The sequence below is a fragment of the Psammomys obesus genome, unplaced genomic scaffold (genome assembly GCF_907164565.1).
Source record: "Psammomys obesus unplaced genomic scaffold, mPsaObe1.curated_primary_1811, whole genome shotgun sequence".
Classification (NCBI taxonomy): domain Eukaryota; kingdom Metazoa; phylum Chordata; class Mammalia; order Rodentia; family Muridae; genus Psammomys; species Psammomys obesus.
Window position 1 is genome coordinate 15,007,557 of NW_026596244.1, and position 11,228 is coordinate 15,018,784.

At 41.3% G+C, this 11,228-nt stretch overlaps 1 protein-coding gene across 8 annotated transcripts in view; it reads left to right on the forward strand.

The window, feature by feature from the left end:
* The window catches only part of Arhgef11 (Rho guanine nucleotide exchange factor 11), a 105,271-nt gene that overhangs the window by 59,189 nt on the left and 34,854 nt on the right, over window positions 1-11,228 (forward strand). For 5 of the 8 annotated variants that reach the window (XM_055596530.1, XM_055596527.1, XM_055596524.1 and 2 more), the window contains 5 exons: window positions 503-574; window positions 6,527-6,646; window positions 8,341-8,386; window positions 8,874-8,950; window positions 10,224-10,361. In XM_055596530.1, the coding sequence (XP_055452505.1) occupies window positions 503-574; window positions 6,527-6,646; window positions 8,341-8,386; window positions 8,874-8,950; window positions 10,224-10,361 (453 nt within the window). The remainder of the gene's footprint in view (window positions 1-502; window positions 575-6,526; window positions 6,647-8,340; window positions 8,387-8,873; window positions 8,951-10,223; window positions 10,362-11,228) is intronic. The other 3 variants (XM_055596525.1, XM_055596526.1, XM_055596528.1) reach the window with 2 other exon arrangements.

The window sequence follows — 11,228 nt, forward strand, 5'->3', positions numbered from 1 at the left end:
AATGAATGAATGAATGAATGAATGAATGAATGAATGAATGAATGAATAGGTCTTTAAAAAAAAATAGTCAAAGAGGAGGAGACCAGCTTCTCAAAGGAAAAGGGCTGCCTGGGAGGAAAAGAGAAAGAACAAACATAGGTAGAAAAAGAACTCTCAAGAACAGAGAAGCCTGTGTAAAAATGCACAGAGGTGGCATGCAGGCATGGATAAGGAACAGGCTTCCAAATTGAACAGAAGACTGAGCCAAGACTTGGGAGAAGTTAGAAACGATTCAGTAGTACAGCTGGATATAGCCAGGATGTCTTAAGTTCAGCGTGAAGTAAAAAAAATAAATAAGATTTATGTTTATCACATTCCAGCAAAGTGTTGCATTATCCAGAATGTGCTCATAACTCAGATTCTACTCTCAACACCTTTCCTCACTCAGAAATGAGCAGATATAAAAGAATTAAGCTATTAAGCTAGTCTCTGGGTCTCACTACTGTTATATTTTCATTCCTAGGATCCTGAAGTCCAAAAGCATGCCACTCAAATCCTCAGGAATATGCTGAGGCAGGAAGAAAAAGAGCTACAGGTGAGATCACTATGAAAGATAGGCTAGCCATTATCTTTATGCAGTCATCCCTTACCACAGCAATCCACCAGTGTATGCAACTTAATTTTGTAACCATATCCAATTACAGTGAGACCCCAGGGTCTGTGGGTAAATAGCTCACATGCTTGACACCCAAGTTCAGTCCCTAGGGAAAAGAGGGTACTTCTTACGACATTAAAAGGCTTGCCTTTGGCCAATGGGAGTAGTAGGATAGCAGAATCCCATGGTTAATACATTAGGATAATGAATATTTGACTAAATATAAATAAATAAGGAAACAGACTAAAATGAGAAACTGCCAGAACTGAGGAAAATTGGAGTTCATTGGAATTGTTAGAAGATTCCAAAGAAATGAAAGGTAAGCATGGGAGATAGGGACAGACAGATGAATGCTGGGGTAGACTGATGGTGGAGAGGGTGAAGAGAGATTGTCAGTGTAGGAAATGAAGGACACAGAGATGAGGAAGAAGATGAATGTGGTTGGAATAGGTCACCCTGAGTTCTTACTATATATAAATCATTGCTTTAGTTTCTGTGGTATAAAAAGGGAAATGAGACAGTTCTTACCTTCAGTGTACTTTAAGTCTAGTGGGGGAAATTTCAAATCGTAGTAAGAGGAAAGTAGGAAGAACAAAGAGGTCATAATAAAAATTAAAAGGAAGAAGAAATACAGTGGCATGTAAAAGCTCCACAGTAAAAATGGTATTTTGTTTGGGTTTGGAGGGGCAGAACTTTAGCAGCAAGGGGTAGGGGGAAAACATAACTTTTATTCTAGCACTTGGGAGGGTGAAGCAAGTAGATATCTGAATTTGAGGCCTTTCTGGTCTACATAGTGAGTTTCAGGCTAACCAAGGCTACATAGAGAGACACTGACTCAAAAATAAACAAAAAAAGAGTTGGGGGTATGTTAGTGAGGAAACAGTTTAGGTCAAAGGCATGAAGTTGCAAAAACACGCTTAACAAGCATTGTGTTCTTGCAGTGTGCCAAGTATTCTGTTAGAGCAGTGAATGGGAGTAGCCTTAGAGGAGGTTTTGAATGGTTACAGAGACAAAAATGAAAGATGTGCCTTTCTCTTAAGAGTTATAGCAGTACCACAGGGCGGGATGAGTGAAGCTCTGCTACATTGTATGTTGGTATTTGTGTATTCCCATTGGATTACTAAGACCGTTATAAGACCAGACATACAGCCAATGGACTAGAATTCAGAATTATGTATTAATCCATACAATTATAGCAACTCATTTCCAGTAAAGGTACTAAGACAATTCAGTAGTGTTTGTCTCTTCAATAAATGGTGCTAGATCAACTGGATATCTACAAACAATTAATTTGGATCCTTATCTCATGTAATTAACAAAATTTAATTAAAATGGATTAATAAAGTCTCAACAGAGAAGAATATAAAACTCCAGAGAGGTATTTGAAAGAGGGGACTTGGAGCTGAGCCGACTATGTGAAGTTGTTTTTCTGTTGTTATTTTCTCAGCACTGTCTACACAGCATTTACATTATGTTAGATAATGTAAATAACTAAGGAAAGAAAAATATGAAACTTTTAGAAAGAAACATGAGTATGAGTCTTCATAACCTTGGATTAGCCACCGTTTTTTTTATTCATTTGTTTATTTATCTATTTATCTATCTATCTATCTATCTATCTATCTATCTATCTATCTATCTATCTTTTTTTTTTATTGTACAATGCCTGCATGTGTGCCTGCTCACCAGAAGAGGGCGCCAGATCTCATTATAGATGGTTGTGAGCCACCATGTGGTTGCTGGGAACTGAACTCAGGACCTCTGGAGGAACAGCCAGTGCTCTGAACCACTGAGCTATCTCTCCAGCCTCCTAGCCACTGGTTTCTTTATGCTACTAAAAGTACAAACCGTTCCCCACAAGATAATTGGATGTCATCAAAATTAAAATGTCTGTGTATAAAGGAATAATATAAAAAACAAAAGGGCAGCTCACAGAAGAGAAGAAATAGTTTACAGTCATATATTTGCTAAGGGTCTATAAGAATATGTAAAGAACTCTTCTACCTCAGGAGTAAAAAAACAATGAACCAAGCTGGAGAGATGGCTCAGCAGTTAAGAGCTCTGCCTGCTCCTTTAGAAGACCCAGTTCAAATCCCAGCACCCATGTGGCAGCTCACAACTGTCTCTAACTCCAGTTTCAAGGTATCCAGTGCTCTTTTCTGGCCTCTGTGGTCCCTGCGTGATACACAGATATACATAATAACCATACACACAAAATAATAAAATGAAAATGATTTTTAAAAAGACAAAAATAAAGCTAAAAATTTGACAAGGACTGTGATAGTTTCAGTCGTTAGAACACTTGCCTAGATTCTAGATTCAATTCCTACAGAGCACTAGAAGCAAACAAACAACAACTAAAATTAAAAAATAAAACTTTAGGTGGGAAGCTGATTAATTCAAAATGTTGTTTGTTGTTTTTAAATATTTATTATAAGCTTTGTTGATTTGGGGTTTTTCAAGACAGGGTTTCTCTTTGTAGCCCTGGCTGTCCTGGATCTCACTCTGTAGACCAGGTTTGCCTCGAACTCAGAAGTCCACTAGCCTCTGCCTCCTGAATGCTAGGAAGAAATGTGTGCACCACCACTGCCCAACTCTTTTAAATATTTTTTAAGAATTGGGTTGGGGGGCTGGAAAGATGGTTCAGAGTTTAAGAGCACTGGCTGATCTTCCAAAGGTCCGGAATTCAACTCCTGGCAACTACATGGTGGCTCACAACCATCTATAATGAGATCTGGTGTGCTCTTCTAGCCTGCTGGAACACATGCAGATGGAACACTGTATACATAATAAATAAATAAATCTTAAAATATAAAAAAGAATGTGTGTGTGTGCGAGTGTGCAGGTGCTCTCAAAGTCCAAAGCGGTTGTCTGGAAGAGTAACAAGTGCTGCTAACTCCAGAGATGTTCCTCCAGCCTCAGAAGCTTTGTTCTTATTCTAAATAAAATGAGCAAAGAATTTGAACAATTCTCTAAAGAAGACACAGGCAGGCATTGTGACATATGCCTGTAATTCCAACACTTGGAAGTCTGAGGCAGGATTTCAGTTAGGAGGCCAGCCAGGCTATGTAGTGAAAAACAGCCCTAACACACAATTAAAGAACACAGATGGCCAATAAACATGTGGAAGGATGGAGCACTGCTCCTCAGAATAACAAGATACTGCTTCTGCTTCACGGCCACTAGGATTTCTACAGCCAAAATCATGGAGAGCAGCATGTCGGTAAGGCTGTAGACAACCTGAGGAATACTTCTAGTCTTTAAGCTCACTCTCCCAGTCTGTTTGCATCACTGATGATGGGAATATAAGATAATACAGTCACGTGGAAACAGTAGGCAGTTCTTTCGGGTGTTAAACACAGATACTATGTACCTTGATAAATCCACTCCTAGATAACGTGCCAGGAAGAATTAAAAATACATATTCACACAAAAATTTATACATTAACATTCGTGCCAACTGTCTTTGAAGTAGAGAAGGAAACAACCTGGAGTCTGTCAACTGATGAGAAAAATGCAGTCTATCTGCAGCACAGTGGGGCGTTTAGTCATAGTGAAGAATGGATGCGTGAACGGAAGACCCTGAAGACACTCTAAATAAAAGAAGCCAGGCAAACCATAGATGTGTGATTCAGTCTCCACGCAATGTCCAGAACATGCGAATTCTTGATGATGGAGTCGACTCTTGGTTGCCAGAGGGTGGCAAGTGGGAGAGGTAGATTGGCAGCGGTGGCTTACAAATACCAGCTCTCCTATTAAAGGGTTAGGATGTTCCTGTTTGATAGTGGCAGTGGCTATGTAAGTGTGACTATACTAAAACCTCCATTATACACTTCAAATGAGTTCAGCTTATATGAGTTATATCTTAATAACAGACTTGAAAATAATTCTTGGGTACCATAGAAACTTAAATGAATGAGTAATTTATGCAGTTACCTATTAAACTTTCATGAGATGATAAACTAGTTGGGTTCAGTCTACTGTGACCAAAACATTGAAAATGACAGTAGAGGACAGTGTGTGGGAAGTGACTTAGGTCACTTAAAAATTTCAGAGTTTCTCCTAAAGGCTGTGGGAATTGATCAAAGATTTTCAAATGGATATTCAAATCAGTCTTTTTGAGAGAAGTATGTTTTTGAACTGGAGAAATGAGTTAAGATACGGTTAAAAGTCCCTTGCTGTCCTGCAGAAGACCCAAGCTCAGTTCCCTGTACCCACATGGAGCCGCTCGCAACTGCCTGTAACTCCATTGTCAAAGCATTAGATATGCCTCTTCTGGCTTTTGCAGTCACCTGCGCGTGCATAATGTGAGGCACGAACACACTTGACATAAAGAAATCTTGGTGGTGGCTGCAGTAGTATATGAAATGAAAGATTTGGCAAGAGCAGTAGAAGTTAGAACAAAAGAGAGAGAACAGGTAAGAGACGGATCAGAAGTCACATCAGGAGAAATTACCATCTGCTAAGGAGAGAAGAGTAAAGCTTGGTGCCTAGGTGCCATGGGGGGAGTCAGATAGGTCACAGGAGCAAGGCTTATAGGACAGAAATGAAGGCCAGCTTTGGGTCTGAGTTAGCATACCTGTGAGGTAGACTATTCTCCGGGAAATGGCTCTGGAGCAAGGAGATTGGGGAATCCTCAGCAACAAGGTAATCACTGAAGCTCAGATTTGGCTGAAGACAGCACACCGAAGCAGAGGGGAGAAATCTAAAAGTGGATTGAAGATTTGTGTGCATCTGTGGCACGGTACTAACGTTCGGTATCTGCACTGTTTGCTGCTGTTTGATCATTTAAAGGGTAGCTTGGGTGGTGGGGAAAGGAAGAAAAATGGGCTGTGGCTTAAAAACAATCTGGATTGGTAGAAATAATTTTATTTTGGCAATTTGCTTTTAATTTAGGGAACTTAGATATCTTTAAAAGGTAGGATAATGGGAAGAAACAATTTGAGAAAGATTTTAAAGGTATCTGAAAGATGTCTAAGAGGCACTCAACGCAACCAGCGTGGTTCAAAGTGGGAAAAGATTGTATTTCTGTTCTGAGTCAGGAGAAGAAATGGATGCAGATGTTGGATGCTGAGGCCAGTGTTTAGGGTTTGATGGCATGACAAAGATAAATATAAAATGTAAGGGATTTGAATGAGGTTGCCAGGTAACCGGAAGCTTCAGATAGGAAGTCAGTAAGTAAGTGAACCTAACATCTTAGTTTAACCAGTCTGTTTTGCTGGTGATCCCTTTTGTACAAAACACTTTGGCAAATAACTGCCACGGCTACTCTAGCGAGCATGTTACATACTCATATTCAGATGTTGGGTCATCTCCGTTCTTGACCTTTGTATTCAAACTTCCCAGGCCTGCACAGCTAGTATTAATGGGCCAGTCTTCTCAGCTCTGTACACTCACTCTGCTGCATGCTGTCAGTACAGTAGGAGAGGTAGATGGTGCCTGCTCTTCAGAAGTTTCTGGTGATAAGGCTACTGGGTTCTCTAGGCTGTTCCTCTTTTTACTTGAGATTTTTATTATGTTACATTTGCCCTAACATTCTCCATGTAGTGATCTGGATAGCTACTTCTGTGTTCTATACTTGAGTGTGAGTTGACGAAGACTCTGTCCAGCCCTTTAAAAATAGGTCAGTTTAGGGCAGTCCTTTTGGTTTGTTTGTTTGTTTTCTTTCTCCAGCTGCTTCATATATTCTGTTTCTCATCAGTCGCCCTTTTCCTGACCCTAAATGACGGTGAAATAGCTGCATTTAGTAGCAGACAGAGGTCTCTTCTCTCTTCTTTGTTTTGTGATAACTGCCTGTTCCTATTACTGTTAAGTCATCTATCCTCTACTAACCGCTACTCTACCTTTCCCTTCCTCCTCCACTTCCTCCTCTTTCTCTTTACCCCTCCCTAGCGTATCTGTGAGGTGTATAGTCGGAATCCCGCCAGCCTGCTAGAAGAGCAAATTGAAGGTGCCCGGCGGCGAGTCACTCAGTTACAGCTGAAGATCCAGCAGGAGACTGGTGGCTTAGTGGTGAGTGTAGTAGGCATTGCTCCAGGAACAGCTCCATGCAGAGGAACTAGTATAGAAGGAAAAGAGCAGGGCTAGAATAAAAGAAGGAGAAAAGAGAGCCTCTTGGGCTACAGCAGGACCAGCACCAAAGAGGCTGAGCACTATTGAAATACCTACCTGGGATACCATGAAGAGACAAAGTCTGTTTCATGCTCTTCTTGTGGGGAAAAAGGAAAAAATATAATAAACCAAATAGTATGCTTTAATCTGCTAATTACTCCTTCCTTCTGAATACCTTCCTATTCATGTGTATTCCTACTCTGGCATTACTGAGCATTCATCTGGTAGCTTTTTCTTTAAAAGAACATAAGTGCTTTCCAAGTCAGCCTCAGAAAAGGATTGCAGTCAGTTGAGAACAGGCTATATGTGCTTTGTAGAAAATGTCATATAGGAGGACATTTTTTATCTGTGCTCATCAGGAACTTTACTCTGAGTAATCTTTCTTCTAAGGACTAGCCTTAGGAAATTATGGATCTTAGAACACTATTTTCCCAAACCCATAGAAATTGTTTAAGGTGGAGCTGGAGAGGTAGGTCATCAGTTAAGAGCACTGACTGTTCTTCCAGAGGACCCAGGTTCATTTTCCAGAACCCACATGGTAGCTTACAGCCATCTACAACTCCACATCCAGCGGATACAGTCTCTCCTCTGGCCTCCATGGGCGTTGTGCACACATGGTACAAATACATCCACGCATGCACAGTGCCCATATACATGTAATTAAAATTTTTTAATTTGCTTAAGGCATTCTGTTTTCTTTTTTTAAGATAGCCTGTTCAGAATTTGGTAAAAACATAGGTAAATCAACTTTAAAATTCACTTTCTGAAGGAACTTTCATATCATGGTGGATGGCTTGGATTATGGGCTTAGACCATCTAGTTTTGATTACCAGCTCTACTTCCCCTCAACCTTCAGACTCATGGCCAAGTAAACTTAACCACTAAGAACCTCTCTTTGTTTTCTCACTTATAGAAGAAGGACACAACAGAAACTACCTAGTTGGGTATTACCAGAATTAAAGTATGCCACTGACATTGTGTGTGTGTGTCTGTGTGTGTCATGAATTCTGAGAGTCTGAGCAGAGAGTCAGGATATTTGGGCTCTAGCCTTAGGTTAGGAAGATTACTGAACACCTGAGCTGCTTTTTGGCTCCTCGTTTGTAACTTGGGAATGGCTTCTTTTGCCTAGTTGCTGAAAGACTGATTGCAGTGGAGACAGTCCTTTGTGCAGAATAGAGCACTCTAAGTGTTCCTTCTGCAGTGGCTCATGCCAGTACCAGTGCTCCCCCGAAAGACACAATGTTTAACATCTTTCCTCAGCACAGGCTTACTAGCATTGTATTCTTTGATGGTTAGAAAGTCCTTTCCTGTATCTAACTCAAATAAGACAATAAGGGCTTTGAAGTCCAGGGTGATAAGGGAAGGGAGACTTTTTGTTCGTTTCTATAGTAATGGTCAGGCGCCTTTCCCTCCATTAGGGGTCACCACTTCTCCCACTACACACCGAAAGAGCATCCCTTCTGGCTGGGTATTTCCTAGGCAGTAAAGCAGACGTGACCACGTGTTATAAAAGCAAGCATGGCTCTGGTGGGGGAAAGGGACAGGAGTAGGAGAGGATCAGAACATTTTCTCACCTTTGGTCTTTTCCTTTTTAGGACGTACTTCCACTCTATGGTGACAACAGCCAGAGAACATCTGAAGGTAAATCCCCATGTATGAGGCTTCTTCTGTGGTGGTCTCGCCAAATGCGGCAGGTTCTAGAATAATGAGGAAAAGAGATACCAGTACACAAGGCAGTCAGATGTGTAAAAATAAGCAATGGCCAAGTAGCTACCAAGATGACAGGTCCAGACAGCAGCATGTGGCACTTAGAAGCTCAACAGATTCTGTGAAGAGGAATGTGAAGAGGGTTAGGAATAAGCTGAAGTGGATTACACACTTTTATTTTAGGTGGTGGCATGTTCTGTCCCCATATACAGAAGTAGGCAAAAGCTAGATATGGAGAAAGTAAAAGACCAGTGTGCCGGAAGAACCTGAGATAGAAGAGTTGAAGGACAGCTGGCAAAAGAAGGGAAGATGGCAGCTTCCCCTTCCTGCCTAGTGCCCAGAATAAAGGCTATTCTTTAGGGCCTGAGATTTTTTTTTTTTTTTTCTCTCTCTAAAACTATCTGACTTGTTTTCTTCTCAGGCCGCCTCTCTCTGGATTCCCAGGAGGCAGACAGTGGCTTGGACTCTGGGACAGAACGCTTTCCCTCTATCAGTGAGGTGAGTGCCAGTAGGCACAAGGCCCATTTAAAATGTATACACTCAATGTCCCACCCCTGGGCCCTGGACGGCACTGCTGCTCATTGGCCACTGAAGGGCCTGCCTCATCACCTGGGCACCTTCTCCACAATTCTAGCTTTAGGGATGTAATCACTGTGTTCGAGATCTAAGTGGGTTTGACATGCATCCTACTGCCGCAGTCATCACATGTGGCTCATATTTTATCAAAATTGACTGGCTCTGTTGTGTAAAATGTGGGGTGAAAAGGTAGGCAGTGTTAGTGAACCCCACTGAGTCAAATGTGATGCTTACTCTCTTTGTTGCACATCTTTTTTTACTTTAGTCAAAAAATTTTTTTAGATTTTTTTTTTTTTTTACCTCAAAGGTTATATTTCTTCAAGGTGCTCTTAGTTGGCATATAAGATTAAGAATATTAAAATAACCTTGGCCCTGTACACACATGGAGCAGATGTGCAGCTTGGTCATCATGTGGGTTCCCTAACTCTGTTGCCTCCCTTTCCACTATCTGGGCTGCCTTATCTAGTCTCAGTGGAAGAGGATGGCCTTAGTCCTCTGCAACTTGATGTGCCAGGGTGGGTTGGTACCCATGGGAGGCCTCCCCTTCTCTGAGGAGAAGGGGAAGGGAAGGGGTTGTGATGGTGGAACTGGGAGGAGAGGAGGGAGGGGCTTCAATCGGGCTGTAAAGTGATTAAATAAATTAATTAATGAAAAAAGTATTAAGGAATAAAATGAGTGAAAGAATGCTGAGAATAGTAAAGAAATCTATTTAGTCAGACTCATTAAACATGGAAATAAGTTTTTAAAACATACTGACATTTTAATTTTGGTAACATTTGGAAATTTTTTTTCTGACTGTCCCTGGCTATTGGTGAAAAGATGATGGGAAAGTTACCAAAGTTACCAAGAAAGTGGTGGGATGCAGCATGCACCTCGGTAACCTACGTAGTTTACTCCATAAGGGTGATGCACTTGGCAGTGAAGTGTGTGAACTCTGGCTTAGGTCTTCTGGGTTGAAGGTTACTACAAGCTCTTTGACCATCAGTAAGCCTCATGGCCTTCCTGAGGCCTGGTTGGAACGTGTGAAAAGTGGATCGAGTGGCGATGCTAGATGTCAGAGTGCTGTTAGAAGGTTAAATGGAATAATACGTAACCAAGGCTGTGGCGGGTGTCCACACAGCTGTTGTTATAGAGCAGTTTGACCTCAGAGAGTTGTCTGGATGAGATCCCTTCTCACAGAGTTCTCTTCTTCTAGTCGTTGATGAATCGGAACTCAGTTTTGTCAGACCCTGGACTAGACAGTCCTCAAACCTCCCCTGTAGTCGTGGCCAGAGTGACCCAGCACCACAGGCGACAGGGCTCAGATGCACTGCTGCTCCCACACAACGACCAGGTGAGAGATGGGAGCCACTCTGTTTGCCCTTCTCCTCTCACAGTTAGGTTGTAGGCTAGGCTGTTACAGTGTGTAAACTTGAATAATCAGAGGAGACTCTGTCCTGACAACCTACAAATGCAATTTGCAGTAATCACCTACAGAACAAATAGAGAAGAACAAGTATGGTGTGAATGAAAAAGTAAGGAAGTCAGACCTGGTTTCTCTATCCATCAGAACACAATTAAGGGAAAATGGATGGACCCCTTTAAATGTTGATAGACTAAGTATCAACTGTTCAGAATGCTTATATTCCCTTAGCAAAGCTTTGTTTCAACCAAAACTGGAGGCAAGAGAATAAATAAGATCAATATATAGTGATGTAGATGTATGAAAATGTCATAATGAAACCACTTTGTATATTAAATAAGCAATAAGCCTCATTATTGGAATCCTAATACAGAAAACAAACAAAAGTCCAGTGTGCTTGAGATCTTTCTTTGTCAAGCTACCTTGCCACCTTTTTCCTCGGGCTCTTCACTACTGCCCAAAGACTGCCAAATGTAACTTGAAAGCCCCTCTCAGAGGTGGCACTAGGTCCAGGGAAGATCTCAGGAAGAACAGATTTTGGCTCAAAGCAAAGTCCTGCAAAGAACCTGGGCTGTGTAGCTATGGGTGGGCTTTCCAGGCTTAGTGCAGGTAGAGGCTAATAAGATACTGGTGCACTAAAACAGGATTCCATAAAATTCACCACTGCACTGATTTTTTTTTCCAAACCCACATTCCAGTTGCAAATGTTATTTAGTATATCCTTCAAGCTTGCTTCTTTCTTTCTTTCTTTCTTTCTTTCTTTCTTTCTTTCTTTCTTTCTTTCTTTCTTTCTTTCTT